The following is a 24,109-nucleotide window of genomic DNA, read 5'->3' as shown; positions in this document are numbered from 1 at the left end:
GTAGATCCCTTTACTGACCGATGTTGACCCGATGTGAGCTGCATACATGCCTGTGGGTATGCATGAGCAAGCATCATGGTTGGTTACTGCAGAGCCCTTGCTAGCAAGTCATGGGCCAACCTAGCCGGCTTAGGGTTGAGCCACAGCATAGTGTATTGAAGTATCTTTTTGCAGTGACTGGGTAGGGCAGTTTCCTGAACCCAGCACTAAACGTAATGTAATATTCTTAATTTTCCCACCTTAAACCGCCTTATCCACTGTGAATGTAAGTAAAAAATTAGCTCATTGGTAATCAATGCTATCCTCGCACGCAGTGAAGACTTCAGGGACAAGTAATTGCAATTTATTTTCTGACGTCTTGGAAGGAGTAGACGCGAGTAGTGCTTTTACAGACAGTGTGTTATCAGAGTACCCCGCTGGTTATAGCGCACGTCTTCTTATGGGTGATTACAGACAGCTGGAGGGTGTTATACATTGCTTTACGTGCTTTTTGCAGTAGCCAGGACTGGAATGTTGGCTAATTCTGCATTATCGTCAACAAGCGATCCCCTTGGGAGCAAATATTAAGCAACAAACACTACTAATCACATACACCACCAAAAATTATCATTCAACCAGGGTGGACCAAACCCAAAGGTGCAGGTTACATGAACCAAAGAAACAAATCGGTGCAAAAATGTATAATGTTAATTTTTACTTATTCTTACAATTTATTACAATAATGTCTGTACATATAATACCAAATCACAGTTAAAAATCATACATTTCAAAGACAGATTTAATGTTCGAATATATCATTCACATTTAAAAACAAATAATCACAATAATCAATACAAGTTAAAAACCACAACAAGTGGGACAAAAATGCAGCAAGAAAAATGTTTTCAGATCATGAAGACATCACAATAGTCAAACAGATAAATAACATTTTAATGCACACAACTTAAAGCAACAAATTCCTTTTGGATAGTAGTCATAGTGTTGCATTTGTCATTGATCCGTGATGTATTCCAACACAAAGCACCAAAGCGTTTTGGTGGGTCCAACGTTATATCTCCCCCACCTTCTTCAGGAAAGCAAAATTCTTCCCACCTCGTTTCAATAATTCTAAATAAAATGAAATAAAACAGAAAATATATATATATCTATTTAAAAAAAACCTTTTTGAACTGATTTGATTAAAAAGCCCACACTAACACCCTAAGTAGGTACACACCCTCTGGTTAACCTCAATCACTCGCACCATTAGACCCAAAGGCATATTCTTAGACCTATCACTGGTTACACCCATACTTCATTCATTTATAGGTTTAACACCAAGAAGCATACATCTCTGAAAGTACAATGACTGTCCAATAAGGGTTTAGTTAAAAAATGCGGGCTACATTGAACCCCGCAAACAATTGAGACAACGTCCCACACTTATAGAGTGAGCAACCCGCTGGACCTATCGCCCCTCTCAGCAGAACTCCATTCACTCATTTATTCACCAGCAAGGGGCAAATTTACCTCCAAATGAAAGTACCCTGGACTCAGGTGTACAATAGAGACGCAAACTATAATCCTCACCATACAAGGCTGCAAGAAATACGCAAAAGATAGAGCACAGTGAGGTTCTCATTATACTTCCTTGTGGTTCAATTTTGCATTACTTAGTTTTACTAGGCATTTACCTTATAAAAAGATAGAAAATCCCTCTTGCTTCTAGAAACTGCATACAAGCTCTTTTTAATTCCAAAATTTCACTTCCTTATATAAGTGGTTAAAAGCAAGAAGGATATATTCCCCATCTACATAGAAACAAAGTGGAAGAGGAATTATTTTTACGTGTTACTGTCCCACTCGCGTCATTACATATAACAAAACCTCCAGAGAAATACCTGTTAAAAATGTCCAGGCTATTATCGTCTTTCTCTTACATCCAAGGGTGGGAAAGCAAATTCTCACTCTGCACGGTGCATAGACTAGAGCGTGTCTAAACAAATAACGGTGAAATAAACGTCACCATGATTGCGATATAATTGCATGAGTACATAATATACAAAATTTGCACAAAAGTTATGAAGCCTATTCTACGGCAATATGACCCGGATAGAGTACAAAATAACGGATTTAAAAGTACAGGAAAACTCTTTCTCTTCCTAGAACTATTCAAAAAAGACTGGACCCTGCTCAGACCCAAACAAAATTATACTACAAGCACAATCCGAACCTGCGAACCCCTCCCGCTTAGCTTTCAAATGAAACCACGTTCCTTGTACCGGGGATTCCACACAGGGTACTCTGCTTCTGTGTATGTGTCAGTTAGCAGTCAGTTATCTATTTAACCCTAAAAACCCGCAAGTATTCTGGCTGATCTCATTTTCCATCGCAGCTGTGATAGGAATGTCACGTGATATTAGGAAGTTCCTACTGGCGCCATCTTGGAATGGAGATCCAAAACCTTGTTGTTAATGCTAAAGATGCAGAACACTACCTATCGATCTTACATGTAGCCACATCATAGACATAAAAAAAATAATAATAATTAATTCCGCTCTATCTCCTTGATGGCCAGGTTGGGTGGAGGGAGTGAGGTTGGCGGGTTGTTTTGCACTCTTCTCATGATGACCAGGCTAGTGGTGAGCAAGACCTATTGTAATGAACACTATCCTAATCTGTGCTCCCTTTAGATGGAAGACTTGAACCTCCCGGAAATCAAACGGAAGAAGATGAATGAGCAGAAGGAAGATGACAAGAGGGAGTTCAAAGACCTCTTCGATTCGGAGAGCAGCTCGGAGGATGAGGATGGAGGTCTCACTGTGAAAGGTGAGTAGAAAGAGACTGCACCAACAGGTAAAAATAGGGGATCTGTACGCTTGGGGAGCAGGAGAATGGTCTAAACCTGGCAGAAAGGTCGGGTGGATCCATCTGTTGATTGGAGAAATAGTGCTACATCTTGGGAGCCCAGGAGAGGGATCTGCACTTTGAGCAAGCGCGTGAAGCGTTCGAGAACAGACAGGGCTTCCATCGCTGTGAGGAGGAGTTAATAGGGTTCATCACTCAGACCATGTGCGGTGCTGGATATTGAATATGTGGGAGGGGGATTTTTTTTTAAAGAGTCCATCAAGAACGTTTGCAGGAGCAGTAAAATAAATGCATGCTGCGTAAGGTGCCCCTGAACTTGCATAGATCATAAGGGAGTCTTTATCATAGTAGAGGTGCATCAAATAAGACTACGTCATACATGTCCTAATTTTGTCTCGCTGATGCGCCTGGAGCCCAGTGTACTTTTGATAGCATGCAATCGGGCTTATCTCACGCAGAGACGTTGCTGTTTGCGAAGACACTCAAGCAGTAGACAGCACGCCTGTCTTCTGCCTGGCAAACGCGACTTTCAGAAAGGAAAAGATGCTACAATGCACCTGGACTCTCTAACCTACCACGTCGCACCTTTTTCTGTCCCTCCCTCTTACACCCCAAACGCTCCTTAGAGAGTTTTCACTGGTATAAATTATTGCAGCCTCGTCTGTGGACAGTGGCAGTTCATCGTCTGACACTCGTGTACCTATCTGCCCAAACACATGGGCATCAGAAATTGTCCTCCTTTAAGCATCTGTGAACTGCAACCTTCTTTGTCCCTTGCACTAGTTGAAAATATGTATCTCTCGACCCCCTGAGTCAGTATGAACCCTGTAATATTAAGCTGGCTCTCCAGGTACCTAGGGTGAATGGACGTACTGAGAGAAGGTTTTTGCTGCCTAGCTTAATCTCTGCACCAATTTCTTCCCCAGTAATTTAGTTCAGTGAGTTTATTTTTCACATCGCAGCTCAGGTTTGTTTACTGTTGAGATAATTTCTATCAGTACTTGGTCCTACTGAAGAAGATACATGCTTATTAAACATAACGTCACATTCTGCTGACAGGTCCAAGAAAACAGCTTGTCTAGCACTGCCAAGCAGATTGAGCAGAACGTTTTCCTTCTAAAGGACTTGAACATAGGACATTGAATCTACAGCAAAGGGATCACTGGTTCTCATAAAATCTATTTTACATAGATGCTCTCATGTTGCCCTGACCTACACTTATGCCACGGGGCATTCCTCCGGCATTTACTTCTGTTCAACCTGAGTGAGCTGTTCTGACCGGTGGAGGGGGACTATTGCATGTCTTCATCGACTTCATCAAGTTAGTCACCTGACTTTCTCTGATCTCACAGGAGAACCAGTCTGGAATGCTGATTAACCCTGTTGGAGAAAGGAGCCTTAAAGCAGCATTCTAAATTAGTCAAAATATCACCAGCTCTTGCTTCCTAAAGATGTACTTTAAAGTTGGCAGGGGTGCAGTGGGACCATTCTTTCAGGACACCTTCTTTCCTCGCAGGATCAGCCTATTTACCTGAAAGGGCAGGGTAGGCGAGGAAGGACAGCAAGAAATAAAGTCGCTTTGCTCTGCATTACCTGGAGACCCACTAGGGTTAAGAGAAGCTGGTACTTTTAAGAGTCAGATCCTCTTTGTGACGCCCCCTACCCACTCTCCCTTGGCATTTAGTGCTCTCTATGAACGGTAAATATCATGCTTCTGAGGAGGACTCTCAGAAAATTCAACAACTGTGTTTTGAACTTGATTTTATGATGTTTTGCTCCCTGCGAAGATTCAAAGGCCTTATAAGTGGCCTGTAAATTATCTCTTGCACTGGGCCTTTTTTAGAGCAAAGGGCGAGTGTACACAGGCTTGCATGCCAGGGCACCCTGGTGAAACAGGAGATTAGTTTCATACTTAAGAGATCAAAGGAGACCTTGCCATGCTTCACGGCATGGCGTAATTGGAATTTCTCAAGGTAGCCACTTTACTTTGTGGGTCTGTCTGGATAATATGTAAATATAAGCTGGTGTCTGTCTATAGCCATCCCTAAGGCATAAAGGTATTAATAGTCGTTGTAGTCCCTTAAAACAAAACCATCTAGGAACAGGGCAGTGGTTCTTTGGACGTTTAGCGTTTTTATGTGCCGCGGCCAGGGCGACTGACGCTGGAATCGGGGATCAGGGTTCGATCCCCGGCTCCGGCGGCAGGTTAGCCCAGCACCATGTGACTCTGGGCAATAGCTTGCTTAATCTTCCCGACGGCCCCCAGCGCCTAGAGACCCTTACGGGTGATTGTGCGCTTTACAAATGTGGATTATATGTTGGTTGACCTTTTCACTATTTGTATGGAGACATGTGGACCACCTACCCACTGCCCCCGTTGATGGGACATAAATCCAAACCTGCCCATACTGGTTCTAGTTCTGACCTGTCTTAAGCGTGTGTCTCAGTGGACTCAGCCTGTAAGTCAACAAAGACCCCACACTTCACTGCAACCTTTGACAGCATCCAGGCTACCAGGAACTGTCGTTGGTGGTTGCTAATTTGTCGTTTAAGGGTACTGGCCTTTTACCTATATCCCTGCAGAGTGCGAGTCCTACTCGTGCTTTTCATGAATTCCCAACCCCTCCCACCCTTCCTCTGGTTGTGCCTCCATTGAGTATGAGTGGCAGGTGTCGTATGTAGGACAAGGAGAAGGTATACAGAGTGGCTGCTATGCATGTTTATTCCCAGTGAGCGGCATAGTTTGCCTCCAGTTACATTGCTGTGTGTTGGGCTGCAGAGGTGAAGGATTGGCTGGCGGAGGTAGAGTTTCCTCACTTCCCTTCCTTGTAGAACTAGTTTCCCTTTGCTTCAGTAAACCCACATTTTCCCTTCATCTGTGTTGGGCAGGGTACCACCTCACAACCGTGGCCCTGTGGCTCAAGTCATCTGGCTCAAATCTAGGTATGTTGTATTCCATGGTCTGGTAACTCTGCTCAGTTCACTAATTCGAAGTATAACAAACGTTTTAAGACTAAACAACCCAGTTTGCTGAGAAGACGTAACTGACTCCCATCAGGGTAACATCCATGGAGCTCATTGCTAAATAAAAGCTAGCAGCTTGTGACAAACTGTTGCAAATATAAATATGAGCTAAGGGCTCCTGGTTATTTGTCTGCTTCATAGGTTTAGCGGACTCTTTTTTTCAGCTACATTTAACTAAAGTCTGCTTCTTCTTAGGTGTTGCGGCTTCAACTGGACATTTAGTAGGAGTGTTATTTGCTATGTCAATATCTTTCTTATCCAAATATTTGTGAAGCTTTCATGTGCGCTAAGCTAGGAACATAACTGTCCTTCATGATGTGCCGACGGAGCCAAGTTCTCTCCAACGCTTTGTGCTTTTCACAGCCACATTGACATTTCTGCAGAACCAGGCATCGTACAAGCTTTTTGGATGTCCCTGCTGGTCCATTTCCCTTTGCAACATACTTCTGTGGGCCCGCCATACTTTGCTATACAACCAGATTTCACCCGCCACTCTGTTATATGAGGTGCTTGTTGAGGTAATGTGTCCTCTTGTGCTGTGCCTGCTAGGTATACACCATGGTTTCTCTGTTCAGCAAGCTCCATGTTACCTCTCTGCTGTCCCTAATGAGCTGCACTATCTGCACCCAATGCTTTCTCAGTCGGAGACCTTATATGTTAAGACTTGTGTGTGGGATACAATGTGCTGAAGGCTACAGTCTCCCCACATTTAAGGCAGGGTTAGGTGTCGGACATCAGTTGATACTCATCTTCCGTCTGTCCCCTGAAAATAGAATTGCTCCTAGTTTGGAGGAAATATAACTTTGTCTTGGTAGGAGGGAGTGTGGCGGGGGTTGAGGAGTTGGTGTTGTGGGCACTTTCTTCAGGTGTACCAGCTTGGAGGGTCTTTGCACTGAACCAGCACAGTATGGGGTTGGAATAAGGGCTGGCACATTTGTTTTCTCAGTGGCTGTACCATCGCACTCGCCTGCAATCCAGACAGGAAGTCGGGCAGAATTGTATGTCCCTGTCAGGGGGGTTGTCCGGCGCCCCTTCTCTTTAATTACCAATCTTCTCACTTGCTGCCTCTGTTTCCATTCCATTCCCTCTTTGGCCTCCTTCCTGTCTCGGTATCATGCACTCCACATGCAGATATTGCCTCTGTTTCCCTTTCAGGTAGCACCTCTGTTCTTCACTTATTTGCACTGGCTAGGGACACTCAGAAGAGGAACAGATGAGAACACAAACCGGAGCAGTGTCAGTGGTGCAGTGTACTTCCCCGCACCACCCGGATGTTTGTGCTTGGATGTTTGCAGTGGTCCGCAGCAGTCTCGCTGCATTACATTCCCTGGAATGTTCCTGCCTTTGCTTCCTCCCCTCACTGTTACTGCTTATGTTCTCCTCCCTGTTGTTCAGCTCAATTAGCGTTAGGTGTGCTACTGAAGTTCCAGCAACTATATTTGCGGTGTCTCCAAGCAGTCCTGCAGTAAAACAAAGTTTTTTTCCCTCTGTCACAAGCCCCAACCGACTCGATTGGTGCCTGTGTTCCCTTTCTGTTCTTCAGCTTCCGTGGTGTACAGCTGTAGGCCCGCCCAGTGTAACTGTGGTGCCCCTGCCGGTCTCTCCACCATTATATTCCCTGGCGTGTTCTGCCTCCCTTCACCTCTTTGTTCCTTTTTTTCCTGTGCCCCATCTTTCCCTTTCAGACCAGTGGTAAGGTTTGCCACTAAAGGATCCCCACCACTCCGTCGATGCTGAGTAGCAAAGCTGTTGTGTAGCTTATGAAGCCCTGTGGATAATGGATCATTCAGAACATTACAAAGCACTGCTCGGTGTAGAAGCACTGCAGGCTCTCCACCCTTCAAATACACATCTGCCAAAGTTCCTCAGAAACTTTTTCCAGCTGGGAGTTTGTACTGGGGTGGTACCTAAGGAAGTGAGAGGTGCTCTTCGCACATCATATTAGCGCTTTCTGTTTGTGCATATATAGAACAGCCCCAAACTGCAAGTAGCATGTCCTTCCCATGTTTATTAGGTTTTTCCTTCCTTGGTTCACCTGTTTGACCAAATCTTTGAGCTTGATGCCAATAGGGGAGCATAAACAACACACAGTCTAGTGCACAATGGGGAGGTTGAGCGGCCTATCGTGCCCAGTATTTTCTTCTGGTTAGCTGCTGTTGGAGAATCAAGAATGCTATAGTGGCCTTACCATTGTTATTATTGGACAGAGACTCGGACCTTATGGAGCCGTTGCCATATTACCTCTGAAACGTGTACGCTCTTTTCTTGGTCAGCAGAATTTAGAGAACAAGCCTGACCTGGTTTGCCTTCCTCGTGTACTGTCTGCAATGAGCATTTCATGAGTAATGGGTGAGTATCAAAGGGGCTACATATATCTCATGAATCGTGGCATTCATGCTCTAGATTAAAGATGTATAGTCGAGCGGTCACCCATGTGTCTTATGGGCACAGGGATTACCAGACTCTAAGAAAAAGTGGTGGGAAACAGTTTGCAGTAGGGAGTCTGCAGAACACTTCTCTGAAAGTTTCGAGGGTACCAAGAGATGAGATTAAGGATTTAGACGGAAACTATCACAGCACCACTGGGAGGTGTCATGAGATGTGATGTGTCATGGCAGATGTTTGTCTGCATGATGCATCTCATGAGCACTGATATGCACCTAATATATATATATATATATATATATATATATATATATATATATATATATATATATATATATATATATTTATATTATTGTGGGGTATGAGGAGTCATTCACCCCTCACATTTCACGAATACTGGGAGAGTGGAGCCTGAACTTATCTCATGACCATTTTCATAGCCACAAGATGGAGAGAGCTACAAAGTGCATCCCAAAAGCTCTGAGAAGACATTGAGCATCGCATGAACTCGTGCTACTAGATTTTACGCGATATTTCCACATATGGCATATCACGAAGGGTGCAGAGAGTTGGGGGGCAATCCTTACCGGACATCGTTTGAGCTCAGAGATACCACACGGTAGAACATATGTCAACAATGGGTATCTCATGAGCTCATCTTTTTAGAGGGGTCTCAGCTGTACACTTTAATGAGCTGAGAGGGCCATGCTTCTGCCTGTTAACCCTACGGCCAAATTCTGTTTAAAACTCTGAAGCCCCTTACAATCCCAAAGTTGGTTCCACTCGTGCGCCATCCTAGTTTAGATGTTTGGCACTATGAATGCAGAGGTTACATAAAGACCCTATTGTTTCCTGAGCTCACGTGTGGTAAAGCGTGGAATGTTTCTACTAAGTTTGTTAAGAGTGTGTTAGATTTGGATTACTCAGTAGGACATTCACCTACCATCTTGAAAAACTAGCTCCTAGTCGTGCAAATGCGCTTTCCCCTTTGTATTGCATGATCCGAGACTGAAAACTGCTTCAGAGAATGTGTTACGAATCAGCAGTACCAACACAATACTTAGATTTAAAAAAAATCTGTAAATTTCCTAAACTAACTTGGTAAAATTAAAAATAATTAAGACCAAACGACAAAAAGGTAAGCATCTGCTCCACTCCACAGTTCTCCATCCAGCCTGAAATGTCAGTGAAAGTTCCTGCGCATCACTCACAAGCGGCCACTGGAGGCTTCCTCCCACTCCATGAGCACAGCACAACCCCAGCTCCAGACTGCCTCTTGTCGTCAGTCAGGCCGTAGGAGCATGGTGAGGGTCCGTTTTCTTTCACAAGCGGGCACAGCCTCCAAACTCCACAGAGTTTTGGGGTGTGCCTGGCTTGTGTCCTCTTGGCAGGCAGAGTCGTTGCTCCCTATGTTAAAACCAGTAGACGGTACCCCGCTTTCCCAGGTGCACATTCAGCCTTTGGTGGTCACACCATAGTCCTCACCTTCCAGCTCTCAGTGAGTGGGAGTCGAGATACTCAATCACTTCCAAGTTCTAACAAAGAATCGGCACCAGGACCAGTTAAGAATCAATTGCAACTGGTCTGCTGCACCGCACCAGAAGAGCCCTGCCCATGCCCTGTTGCGTCCCTTTGGGCACAGGAGATCGCGGATTGTGATCCTCTTTTAGAAGCGCACAGCACTCGCCCGGGACAGTCGCAGTCCTTTTCCCCCAATGATTCCAGCAGTCTCTTCTGCTTCCAAGTTATGTCCCATGTACCTTTGTGGTCTGACTGTCTTCCTAAAGTCTTCAGACCCACAGCTGTGTTTTGTCTTCTGGGAACACCTCCAAGTCTAAGCTCCGGTGGCACCGGCCGCACACAACCTCGGCCCATTTCATTCTGGTTTGGCTGTGTCCCAAGAGAGCAGGCTACCCGAGTACAACAGATGGGCACTCTGTGTGCCCTCCGCAGGGAATGCAACTGCAGTACATGGCCGTGCCACCTCATGCACTCGTCTGATGGTTCTTTCGAACTCTTTTGGTGGTGAAAGGTGCACAAATACAATGAGAACCCGATTATTGAATTTTCAATGTGCTGGGTCAGAATAACAGCAGACTCTAGCTGTTATAGGGGTTCCGTGAGAAAAAGTGCTAATTCTTAAAGGGGGCATTTACGCATTGTTAGCAGATAAAATCTATTGTTTCCAATTAAGTCAATAGTATGAAAATCTTCATTTTGCTGAAGTAATCTTTAATTTATTCTATAGCAGATATAATACACACAGAAGGAAGCTAGAAATGACTTGATGACTCCTGTTCTTGAGTTGTGCCCTTCAAATAGTTAGTGTAAAGCTTGGGGCCAAGCATCAAAGTAGACAATGTACCAATTGTATCCCTGGGTTGGGTTAGCCAATGGCAGACTACCACTAGCCATCACCCAACGTTGATAGTGGGGGAATAGTAAAAAAATTCAATGAATTGGAGCTTTGGAATAAACTTTTCCAGCGAGGCAAGGACTGCGCTGAAAGTGTTTGGGTTGTGGTAATTTCATGCAGGTTGTAGGGATAGCGTTGTAGTGCTTTTGGTGGGCTAGTTTACCCTTTACAGCTTTAGAGTGAAGTTTAGGTGGTTAGACAAAGTCACAAGGGCTGCTTTCGTGCTTGTAGGTCACAGTATTCGTGACGGGGACTTCTGTGTTTCCTGTTTTCCTCCTCTGCAAGCTTTCTGTATTCTCTTTCTAAGTAGGCCCTGGGCCACCGGGGTTGTGGCAAGCCGGAGCATGACTCATAAATCCCATTCAGGCATCAAAGTTTTTGGTCTTTTATTAGACTCATGCCGCAGTCTTCACACAGGTATCCAGACACAGGTTCTTGCAGCCCGGAATGATCGAACCTGGCCTATCTCGACGAGTTAGGTATTGGGCACCACGACTTGGTCCCACTTTAGAAGGCCCACTACCGGTTTTCTGATTTTTCATTGTAGTTCTTTTCGCTTGTGGGGTCAGCTGGCCACACGGTAATAGGACAGCATCTAGCCAAGGCCATTTGGGCCGTGTCAAGTAGCCATGACTCCTCCTAAAATAATTACTCAAGAAGGAGCCTTGAAGTCTTTGGAAAAGGCGTCAATGCCTGAAGAGAGGCCAGTTTCTCACACTTGTCTCTCCTGAGACAGGAAAACAATAATGGCATGGATGCAGATTTCCTCGCTCAACCCTTCCAGGTCAAGGGTCTGTGCTTGTCGATAAAGTTCTAAACAGTCCAATTCTCAGCCAGTCTTGATCCATTGAAGCTCATTTCAGATGCAGCTTGGGACCCACTCGCCAGCAATGAATGGGAAGGGTGTTATAGGCGAGTCCTCCTCGTTTTCATGGCTTTACTTTTCCGGCGGTTTTTGTTGCCCTCTGCTGCTCACGCCCCGTTATTTCTGCCTTGGGCGTGGATTTGTTGTTCCGTGTCCTTTAATTCCACCCTGGCTGCTTCCTGTTGTCTTGTGCCTTCACCCTCCTGTTGCTTTCTGTTCAGTCGGGTACCATCGGACGCCTCCGACCGCTATCCCCGGTTGCCCATTCCCCATCCAACCACGTCTACCCACTGCTCTGCGTTTCTGGCTGATGTGGGTTGCTTCCTGTTGCCAATCTGCCAACTGCTTACTAGTACTCCCTCTGCCAACGCGGGCCTTTACCCGCTGGCTCATTTGTTTGCCCTTGCTCGCTCTTTCCGGGGGCTCCTGTTGACTTTCATCCATGAGTGCCCCCGCGCCCTCCATTCCGGTGGCGGCTTCTGCTGGTGTGCTACTTGCGCCCCATCTCTGATCTACCCCCATTACTCCCCTTTGTCAGAGGTTGGTACACCCCCGACTGTCTTCCTTTAGCCCGCTTCTCGTTGACTGCTTGCCCCCCCTCCCCGGCCCCCTAATGCTCCTAGCTTCGCCCACCCATACCAAAGGCTCCCCGGTGCAGTGCCCAGCGCAGGAGGCCTGTCGGGCGAGGGGGAGAACTCCATGGAAACCAAAAATTGGAGCAGAGTGACGGTTGTACAGGGTTTGAGTGTGTGTGTGTGCGGGGGGGGGGCCGGGGCGCCCCCTACGGGCCCCCACCTCCCGCCGACTGGAGGCCGCACATCTCTTCCATTTCCCGCCCTGACGAGCGCCGGGTGCCAATGCACAGGTTATTAATGGATTCTGGAGACAGGCCGGACGGCGAGAGCCAATTACAGCCTTGGAGTGGGCAGCGGGCGCCTCCTAACGAGGATCTGCCGGGCCCCCACCATCCGGCAGATAATCACATCAGTGCTGGCACCGGCGGCGGTGGGCTCTTAACACGCGCCCTCCCTCCCGCCCGCCACCCCTCCGCCTGACATTCATTAGTGAAGCGCGTAAAGTGCATGATAGCCGTCCACGCACCTGGCAAGGGAGCGAGCCGCGGCGGGCGCCGCAAGGGGGCGCTGTGTGCCAGCGCGGAGGGGAGGCCGGGCTGCAGACCGAGCCCACTTACTATACGGGGGCCACTGGAATTACCCGCAGGTGAGGGTCAAATTATGGAGCAGGGTTGACGAAAGTATGTGGCGTATTGCGGCACAGTCTGGGATTTTTTTTTTCCAACCAGATTTTATTGTTTTTCAAAAGCATCAGTTACAGTCGGGCATTTTATGCATTTTCAATATGTTGCATAGTACATGATAGTGGCAATCTTGGTGGATTTATTTAACACTTAGTCCCAACGAAACTATCCCCCCCTCCCTCCTTGAGTTACGTCTATGCTTATACATTTTGACCTCTAAATATTCATGGGTTCCTAATTGTATTATTTAATTATTTTGTCATTTTTGCACTTGTTAACACGCTGTGAGCATTGGTTGCACCTCACTGGTACAAATTTAAGACCTACATGTACAAATAAGCAACAGAAAGATGACCAGTCAACCTTTGCAAAGGCCTTCCACTGCGCGGCAACTCATGTTTCTGCGTTTTCAGTTACTTTTGAGCTAGAAACAATTTTTTTGTTTAAAATCGGCAGATTATGCAGCAGATGATGGATTAAGCGCAAATGCAGCAAATCCACAATTATGCAGAAAAAAACGTATAATTTCAGTGTTCTTGACTATACTCTGGGCCAATGGAATTATGCGATAGGGGAGCATCAAATTATGCGGCATGATCAGCTGAATTATGCAGCAAATAAAGGCAAATTACGTGGCATAATGCAGCACATTTTTTGATCTCTTTACTTTATTATTTTGTCATTTATACACATGGTAATACTGTTTGGGCAAAGATTTTACCTCCCCAATACCAGTTTAACAACCAAATACTAAAATAAGCAACAGAAAGATGACCAATTAACCAATGGGGGCGAGCCTTCACTGCGCTTGAACACATTTTTTGTAACTTTTGATCCGTTTGTGCTAGAAACATTTTGTTTTTGTTGCTAAAATCTACGGATTATGCAGCAGGTGAGAAGACTATGTGGCCAATGCGGCAAATCCATATTTGTTAAAAAAAAAAAGCCTTGAAAATGCATAATTCAAGTGGCCCTGACTATACTACATCACAGTCGACGGTGATGCACCATGCAGTGGTGAGTTTGTTAGATGGGCCCCCGTGGTCTGTTCAGTAATCTCAGAATGTGTTGCCCGCAGAACACGCAGGTCTGCTTTCTCTGCCCGAGATTGTATCCCATTGATTCCGGTGCACGGCCTTGAACAAAACATTTCAGCATGTCAGACGGGTTCCTGCAGTTACATCTGAGGGCAGTAGCTCTCACTATAGGCATGACCTGAGAAAGGTCAAAAGAGGGTGAGTGCCTTACTCTGCAGTGCGCGGGTCAATCCTGTCTGTGCTTTTAGCGGGGCGCACACACACCAAGGCGCTGTTTACACTACTAGACAACTTGGTAATGGCTCAATGAATTTCTCCCACTTAGACTTCCGTCTCTGTAAAACTGTTCCTTCTTCCCTACATATGTGATGCTTTTATTTTTAGGAGTTGGTCATTGGGGATGGGTTTGAGCATATGCCATCCAAATGTAAAGCATGGTGCCATGTTTCCGCAGACCTGCCAATTGAACCGATGATCCTGTACGTGCAGAAAAAGTCCCAGTCACACCAGCAACCAATCTCCTTCCTCCGCAATGAGCGATGTAAAAGTCCTAGAATGGGAATAGAGCTGGGCATCGAGCATGGCAGGGCAGTTAATATGGTGCCTGCACTGTCTGAAGCTTGTCATTTGGCATTTATTGCTCTAGGTTGTGGAGCACTGAAATTGGGGGTTCAGTGATTCTGGTGCCTCAGTTGTAGTGGAAATTAAATATCAAATCTGCCCTGAGAGCCGGATCGTCACTGAGATCCTGTGCACAGATACAGGTCTGTCCCACCTTTTTGTCATCACAGCAGAGGGAGCGCCCATTATTTTACCAAACCTATTGTACAGACCATCCCGACTCCCCGGGAAAGGTAAAGAGAAGGGATAAATACGTTCCAAGCGGATGCTCCAATGTTGGCAAAAGTGGCCCACTCGATCTGCCCACAGGCGACGGCGGGGGGGGGTTTAGGAGGAATGAAATCCACTACTACGCAAAGCGGAGGCAGAATTACCGGCAGCCCTCGTTGTATTTTTTGGGTTCATGAAAAGGGGGAGGTGCTAAGCGCTCAGTGTAGGAGTTCATACCATGCTGTTGCAGGTCAGCCAGACAGCGGACTCTGAGGTCCTCAGTCCCACTTAACTGTTCAGAAATAACAAGTGTTCCTACCGTTGCCCGAAGTGTCCCTCTTGGTTGTAGGGAATGTTGGAGGCATGTGTTTATTTTAAGGGGTGGGGGCATGTTAAATATTCTCTGGGTTCTGCCTCTCAATTTCAGAGAAGTGAATAAGCCGTAAAAGTAGCTTTTTACTCAAATTCATCAAAGGTACTCTTTTGACCAACTATTGAATATTGGCAGAGTGGCATGGTCCAGCTGGGATTCAAACTTATGTCTGTAGGTTACGTACAAATCTCAGCAGCAGGCACACTGACCACTGAGCTCTGTTTCTGGATAGCAGCCTGTGATCTCGGGTATGCGCACAGGTCCCTGCAGCAGGCCAGCCAAACCTTTATGCTGAAATAGAAATGTGACATGAATGAAGGCTTCAGGAACATCTCGGTAGCTGTGGCATTAACTGTCCGGGCTATCAGACCTGCACTTTTCATCCCCATCTCTGCTGTAGGGACATAAACCCACTGAGCTATCTCACTTGGAGTGGATCATGAGAGCTGCACATCGCACATACTTTTCTGTTGCAAAAGTCTTTGGCCTGTAAGTTATGGAGAAATCAGTGCAGCATGTGCTGAACCCATTGAACTTTCTGTTCAGTTCGCTTTTGCCTCGCACACAGACCCTTGAAGGTGGACAGCTTATTTTTGGCCAATGCTATATAGTTTTTTATGTAAGTACCTGTCCGCGTGGCGCTACTTTGCAGCAATATATTATTTCATTATGTATGGGGTGCTATTTTACTTCATTTGGGCCAGTGCTGTTTTCCAGAAAGTCCATATTGGTAAAAAATATGAAAATTGATTTTAGCTGCTGTAGAAAAGCACTGACCATTTGAGTAAGATATTGGACGCCATTATAATCCGCAGGTGCTGGCAAATAACTCCTCGTTCCCAATTAGCGCCATCAGGATCATTCACGTAGCAGGCTCAGTGAGGTTCGTAGATTAAAGGGACAGCATTTGTGCAGCTGATTCAAATTTGCCTTAAGGTGGTTAAGAGGCTGTGATGCTACAGTTTATTGGTACTCATTTTATCAACCCCAGAAGGACGAAATGGTGAGTTGTTCCCGCCAGTATTTTTCCCTACGACTCTGCTGCCTCTGGACTTCTCTTTAGGAGGTTCATGCCTGCGAGTTCTGAGTAGAAAAAATACACAATGTGTGAGGAAAGCTCAACAGGGAGAGTGTGTGCTGTCGTGACGAGTGAATGGTTATTGATCCATAGGTCACAGGTTCAAATACTCAAAAGGACTTCACAGCCTTTCATCCTTTTGAAGTAAGTAAAATGAATATCAATTTCAATTTGGCAATCGTATTTATGTAAAAAAAAGGTCTTTTTACCATAGTTTGGATAAATGTAATAATTATAACAGATTATTTCAAATTCCCATTTGAACTTCTTCTATCAAATGTATTTATTGATTTTCTAAGTCTTGAGGTGCCGGGCACGTTACTAGTCAGGATAGAGATGCATTGCGAGAGCACTTGGAGTGTCTTGGATCTGAGGCGCAAGTGCCACGAGGTGGGGACAGGGGTGCATCGCAGAGTCTGTGAAGGGGTCTGTACTTAACAGTTGTGTATGCAGACTGCATTATGAGAGATCCCTTCGATACGTAGTGTAGATGTTGGTGATGTTGCATTATATGCCCACCCCCTCCCCCGAGCAGAAGTTATAAGCGATGACTCACCTGGTGCAAAAGAACAACCACAGACTATTTGTGGTGAAACAACTTGAGTTGCATTTATTATACACTTGTGTTACAAGGTAACACACCTCCTCAATTGCAACATCAATAAATAACTTGTTAGATGGAGTTGACACCATTCCTGTATGTATACCCATGGCTTGCATCACTGATCGCATTTTTCTTATGGGACAATAATTGATTTTGATGAATAAAGGTGAGAGTTTAAGCACCTACCCCTGCTCTTCTGCCAGAGAGCAGATCAAATTCTCAATCTTAACTGTTATTGCTTTTATATATCTCTTACTACCCCTGATGAGGCGGCGAAGCGCTTTATGCCGGGCAGCACACTGCTCGGAACCCGTGGTTAATGGTTAGTTCAGTGTTATTGGTTACGGTTTGTTATTAGGGTTAGTCTTGTGCACTCAAAGCAAACCATTGCATGCAGTCATTTCAGTTTGTTATGGTGGACTAAAGTAATAGTGGATGGTTGCTGTCCTTAGTGGTGAGGTGAGATCAGGCACATGGTTGGTGGGATTAATGCAGGAGATTAGCTACGGTAAGGCTGTATATGTATGACTATCAGCGAAGGAGAGATAGTGATCTAGTAAACGAGTTGTGGGAAATTTGCTGAAATAGAGAATAGTCAAAGGTGCATGTGTCTGAGCAGTATGCTCCGAGAGAGGAGGCATGCAGAGGAGAACTGTCCCCTACTGGAACAGAGGCCCCACACCGCCCTCAAGCATGTTCCCTGGGTGACCGGGCCAAATCCTAGACCCACCGTTGGGCCGTAGCAGGTGTTGCCTGTGGAGCATGAGCCGCCCCAATAGCCTCTCTCCACAGCCCACTTCTAAGGAGAAATTGTAGATCAGGTGATTTCTGATCTGTTCTGGTATGTGGTGATAATACTCAAGATTCATGCCAACCGTGAGTATGTCCTACCACCAGGACAGGCACGCCCTCCTGGTCAATGGGTGGGTCTCCCTTCCAGAGAGCCCTGGCTGCCTGAAACAAGGCGCTACAAACGGCCAACAGGAAGAACAGCTGAACCCCCCGCCGCGCATTGTCTTGTCATTTCAGTCGTCTTCGTTCAGAGCCGCACTCCACAGACTGTGCCAACCTGAGGTAAGACGCTGCCCGCATCTCCACACGCTGCCCGCATCTCCACACGCTGCAGCGAAGAACAGAACCCGCCTGCTGTTTGAGCCGCCTTCTGTACAAGGAAGAGTGTCGCTCTGCCCACACACCCCCAGGCTCCATGCCTTAAATCGTAATGTGATAAAAAATAGAACACATCATGAGGCACAAGGAAAAGGAAACCATGGACACAGTTTTGATCAGGCACGGCGTCCCTAGTACCGTGGACACCTGTCTTCTCACTGCTGTATCCTGCGCGGAGGTCACGGTTTGCTACCAAGAGGACTTTACTGGCTCTACTCTAGCAGATTCTGGCTCTCACGCAGGAGTATTTTTCACCAAATCTAGTAGCACCTATCCCTTTGTACGCCCTGCCCCCTTGCTTTACTGGTCAGACATTCACAGTAGCACCCATCTGTGCCTAACTGACCCAGTCTTGGGGCCTGGTCCCCACACTCTGAAATTTGGAATGCCTTGCTCCACAGGGACTTCACAATACTGTACCTCAACAATGGATGCACACTTGATAAAGTTTTAAAGTATGATACAGTTCAGAAGATGTGCTTTTATTTTGTGGATGGTAACTTGGTTCAGCCCACATCATACTCGTAGCAGCAACAGCCATTTATGATATCTTGGGTCAGCCCACATTTAATAACAAGAAGAGCCAATAAGTGTCGTCCCAGGCTAAGCAGAAGATTCCAGAGTATTGCGGTGTTCGATGCAGTGAAAATGGAACTTACTTTGTATCTAGAGTATTGAGAATTACTTTATACAATCTTCTCCACCCAGTGTAACCATCAAGCCGGATGTAAGCTGTCGGTGGCTCAGTGAGGTCGCCCAGTGATACGGATCAGTCCAGTCCTTGAGAACCAGAAAATCAGTGCTTAATTTGAACTGGTGTTTTCTCCTGCGCTTCGTTTCTTCTAAGCCCCAGGGTGGACCAGGTCCCAGGGGCAATGCATAATTGTTATGCGGGGGCCCCGGGGACCGCCACCTCCCTGCGGCTTTGTTAATAATATGAGGGAGGCCACAAGCCCCCCAGCAGCCCTGGCGACCTCCACTTCCTGGGGGCTTTTTATTGAAAATGTATGTGGGGCTCCTGCCCACCCATGCTGCTCCAGGGACCACCACCTCCCTGGGGCATTCCTTTAATATGGTTGGCGGGGCCTTGGCAGGCCCCGCAAGCCCTGGGGAACGCCACCTCCCCAGTACTTTGTTAATAATATGCAATAGGGCACACGCCTCCCCACCTCCCACCCCACCCCCCAGCAGCCCGGAGATAGCCAATTCCCTGGGCCTTTTTATAAAAAATGTGGAGTTGGTTGGGTCGTGCCCCACCCATGCTGGTCCGGGGACTGCCACCTCCCCGGGGCAAAACTTTAATATGGGTGGGGGGGCCCCAAGCCCTGGGGACCGCCACCTTTCCGGGGCATACATAAATTAAGGGCAGGATCCATTGCAGCCACCACCTCCCCGGGGCTTTAAACTAAGTGGGAGGAGAGCCGCGCAGCCCCTCTCCAGGAGCCCTCAAAGGCCCTCGGGACTGCCACCCCCCAGGGCCGACACCAGCAATGTCCCTGGGTGCCTACCCCCGGGACATTGCAGTTTGCTATGGCAGGGCGGGAGCACGGCTCCCACCATGTCATAGCAAACTTCTGCTTTGCTTCATGGAAGCGAGAGCAGAAAAACTGCTCTCGCTTCCATGAAGCAAAGCTGTATTGCTTTTGGGCAATGGAAGCTGCATGTTTGCAGCTCCCTTTGTCCAAAACCAATGCCAGCTTCCGCGGGGGTATTGGGGTTCCTCCGCAGTCTCCAACAGTGTGGCCATGCTCGGGGATGGGTCCCTAGGGCCAAAAATTGCCTTGGGGGGGGTCGAGGGGGGCACTCATAATAATAATAATAATAATAATCCACATTTGTAAAGCGCACAATCACCCGTAAGGGTCTCTAGGCGCTGGGGGCCGTCGGGAAGATTAAGCAAGCTATTGCCCAGAGTCACATGGTGCTGGGCTAACCTGCCGCCGGAGCCGGGGATCGAACTGTGATCCCCAGATTCCAGCGTCAGTCGCCCTGGCCGCGGCGCCACACCTCTCCCACTCACTCAGCCTCCCTCCCATAAAATAAAAGGTATTAAAAAAAAAGAGGCAAAGCCCGAGGGGATGGGGTCCCCCTTCTTTAAATTTAGTTTAAAAAAAATATATATATGTATATGTGGCCATGCCCCGGGGGATGGGGCCCTCAGGGCCGAAATCGGCCTTGGGAGGAGAACCGCGCGACCCCTTCCTGTTTACATTTTTATTTTTTTAAATGGGTCAGGCCCTGTGAAATGGGGTCCCCAGGGCCCAAAAAGTATTAAGGGAAGGGGGCCACACAGCCCTCCTTCCAAAAAGAAGGCAGAAAAAAGAAGCCAGCATCTCCCCGGAGGCCCTACCCCCTCCCTGAACTACTCTGCAAAAGCGCCTCCTGGCGCCCTCAGGGTTTGGGGATGAAAGAAATCCCTGTTGCTACTGAGGTTCCTTAGGGGCCAACTAGCCCAGCAGGTACTTCCAGTAAGTCCCACACAGTGGGATTGCTGAGAGGTGCTGCAGGCTACGCCCCTTTTCACACCACTCTGCAAACGCGCCTCTTGGCGCAGTGCTATTGGGACGATGAGGTCCCTTTGTGTCCTGAGGACTTCAGGACTAAAGTGGACTTAAACCCAAGCAGCAGTGCGCCAGGAGGTGCATTTTCAGAGTGGTATGAAAAGGGGGTGTGGCCTCTAACAACAATCACCGATTTTGAACACGCACAACACTCTGCGTACTCGTGGAGTGGGCACTCTGCATTGAGATGGTGCAGGATATTGTAAATTGGACCCACACAGCGGTCTGGATACATAGTTTGAAAATCGGTTGGTCAAAATGCAAAACCTGAAGCGGTGTATACAAAGGACTATATAGTGCATGTGATTAATGGATCCCAGTATTCTGGTCCAGAGATGACTTGTGGGAATCTTCTGCAGAAGTTACTTAAGGATATTAGATGGATATTGGCATTTGGTTGGGAATTATCACCGACATTACAGCAAATTGACCCACAGTAATATTACCCCTGAAGAAGTTGCGTTATTCGTGACAAAACATGTCGGTTTAGAACAGAAAGAATTGAGACGAGGACAATAAAGAAGTGGATACTAACTATATACTGGAAGTGGTTTTGAATTTATTGATATTACGTGTGATAGTAGAATTATTAATATAGCAATTCATATGTTTAATACTACACAGTGATAACGTGGATAAAATGTTTCTTTTCAACAAAACCAATTGTAAAATTATAGCGTCCCACCCCATATACTGGAACAAGTAACTTGAACCAAGACTTAGCTTTATCCTGTGAATAGCCGTTGGTTCCTGTCGCCCTATGGGGGAAGTGGTGGGATTATAATATATTTCAGCATTTATATAGCGCTTACTTATCCCTATGTGGGGCATTGAAGCACTAACTACCACTTACTGTAGCAAGCTGCACCATGTAGTGTGTGTAATTGGAATAGTGTTTTCTTTGTTTTGTGATTCTATGTGGAAAGTATTTCCATGGCGAGCGTGAGGACCACCGAGGTTTGGTTATTGGGTAATGGGATGCAGAACGCAGCGGTGTGGTGGATAATGAGATGAGAGACAGAAGCGAAGTTTTGTGGTTTTCAGTGTGCTGGCAGCTTTGAACAGCTGTGAAGGTCTCTTTATGGTATTTCTTATGATTTCAGTATGCTAAGCTGGTTTACTGCACTGGGTTGTCCAATCTGTGAATTTGTGTATAGTTGTGGTCCTGAGCTGGTGTAGTTGGAGGGAGAGTGCGAAGTGGAAAGATCTGTTGGGATGGACATTTTCACTATCGGCCGTATCTGGGTGTCATTGTGAGATGTAAAGAAGTGGTCAGCGTGTATAGATATTTGAAACCTGCAGTGGTGGACAAGATTAGAGCCCTCCAAATTGTCCAGAGGTGTGTGACAGATCTCTTCAGTTATTCTATACATGTTTATTTGGTGATGTCTCTTTGGCTGTAGCGTATTGGTGATGGACACCCATCGTAGTAGATATGTCTTATGTGAATGTAAAAGGTATAAGTTACAATTGACTGCTTACCACTGAGTATTATGGTCTCGGTATTATGTGGGGCATAAATGTACTATATAAAGTTGCATATTTATTTAGTTCTCCGGCGACCCGTAGGTCATCCCTACTTCACTTACCTGCATATCGAAGCAGTTTGCTGATTGGGTTGTTTCCATTCCGTGAATTATGCGTGGAGGTTTGTGCTCGGGGGTGCGACTCTTTCTTGGCTATATCACCGGGATGTGGGGTGGCGCACTTAACTTGGAAATAGCCATGTTTTCAACTGTCTTGTGTTTCTTAGCACGCCTAAAGGCAGCATAAGCTATCTCTTGTCAAAGACCTATAGTATCTAATTCATAAACATATAAACAGTTATATATACATTTAGTGGGCTTTTGTCAGTGGAAAGAAGAATCAGGGAATGTAATATTACATTCTTGAAACAGGTCTTTCTTTTAAATTTTGTCACAGTACAAGACCTCACGCAATACATTATTCCAAAATGCATTACATAACTATAGGTCCACCTACCCAGCTAATCTGGACCGACCATATGTTGGTGAAGGCTGTTATTCCTATGTCGGACCCTCTCTTCGTGGCGCAGAACAAATTTACTTGTATACGCCAGTGGAACAAATTATAGTCAGAAGACTTCTATCTTCTACTAGAGAAGATTCCTCTGCCTCCCTTCTCCGAGGTTAACTCTGGCTATGAATCATTTTGTAATTGGACTGCCTTGGCCCTGGACTTGCTAATTCCTCTGGTTCGATCAAAGTGTCGGACTAAAAATCACAGTCCTTGGTATGATGAGACTCTAGCGTCCCTTAAAAGAGACTGTAGGAAAGCAGAAAGGCGATGGAGGAAAACCTATGACTCCACGCTTAAGACCTGCTACCTTACTTTAACCAAGGCATACCATAGAGCGATCTGTCGAGCCCGTGCCGCATTTAATGCGGAGGAGTTTCGGAATAGCCCTAACCCCTCTAAATTGATTTTTAAGGTCCTAAAAGACCTTATGACGAAGAGGGCTACTGCAGCTGAAATCTGTACTGACTCCCACTGCGAAAGTCTGGCTTCCTTTTTTATTCAAAAGGTGCAGACAATCTATCGTTCCTTTCCTGCTAGTAGGCAATACTCGGCCCCAGATGGTTGTCCGAGGGGTGATGCTGTGATTCTGGACCGGTTGGCCCCCCTCTCTGAGGAGGGGTTCGATCTACTGAGCCAAAAAATCAAATCTGGCTCTCCAGTGGACCTGCTTAAACCGGCCCAGTTCAAGAACATGCAGACTATATGTCGCACACCTATGCTAGATCTCATCAACTTGTCACTGGCCTCAGGGACCGTGCCTACTAGGTGGAAGCATGCGGTAGTAACACCTATCTTAAAAAAGCCCTCTTTAGATCCGGTCAAACCAGAGAACTATCGCCCTATCTCACTGCTGCCGTGGGCCACCAAAGTCACCGAGGCCCACGTGAATGGGATCCTGGCTGACCATCTCGCCAAAGCTAACATCTTGGATCCCACCCAAAACGGATTTCGTGCAGGCCACAGCACGGAGACTGCCTTGTTGTTTATGACTGAACATCTGCGCTCTGTGCTGGACAACGGACGAACAGCGGCACTCCTGCTATTAGATCTGAGTGCCGCGTTCGATACGGTGTCCCACGAGATCCTGTTGCGGCGGTTAGAGGATGTAGGCGTTAGGGGATCTGCTCTTTGCTGGTTCCGTTCCTTTCTTTCCGATAGATCATTCCAGGTTGCAATTCCTCCCGGTAAATCTACCTCTTACCCGCTCACACTGGGGGTCCCACAGGGATCATCGTTGAGCCCCACCTTATTTAACATATACGTTAGACCGCTGGCTGCTGTAGTCAAACGCTGGGGCCTGACGATGGTCTCCTATGCGGATGACACACAGCTGGCGGTCACGTTAAGTGGGGACTCAGCTGTGGAGGCCCTCAAGTTTTGCGAGGGGCTTCGTGCGGTGGCCAATTGGATGAATCGGAACTGTCTCCAATTGAACACTAAGAAGACAGAGGTCATGGTGTTTGGTAAGCAACCTGGATGGTGGAACGATGACTGGTGGCCCCCTGAGCTAGGAATGATCCCTTCTCCTGCTATGGAGATGAAAAACCTTGGAGTCTGGCTGGATCCCACCCTTAGTTTTACTTGCCATACTGAGAGGGTGGCCGCCTCCTGTTTTGGTAT

The 24,109-nt window shown here is 46.6% G+C and overlaps 1 protein-coding gene across 1 annotated transcript in view; it reads left to right on the top strand.

Moving 5' to 3' along the window:
* NOC2L (NOC2 like nucleolar associated transcriptional repressor) overlaps window positions 1–24,109 on the top strand; it is a 492,322-nt gene that overhangs the window by 418,943 nt on the left and 49,270 nt on the right. Inside the window, exon 17 of the mRNA XM_078642345.1 lies at window positions 2,673–2,808. Coding sequence (XP_078498471.1) covers window positions 2,673–2,808 — 136 coding nt within the window. The remainder of the gene's footprint in view (window positions 1–2,672; window positions 2,809–24,109) is intronic.

The sequence above is a fragment of the Lissotriton helveticus genome, chromosome 5_1 (assembly GCF_964261635.1).
Source record: "Lissotriton helveticus chromosome 5_1, aLisHel1.1, whole genome shotgun sequence".
Lineage (NCBI taxonomy): Eukaryota > Metazoa > Chordata > Amphibia > Caudata > Salamandridae > Lissotriton > Lissotriton helveticus.
The sequence above is the reverse complement of the archived record's forward strand: the minus strand, read 5'-3'. Positions and strand labels throughout refer to the sequence as shown.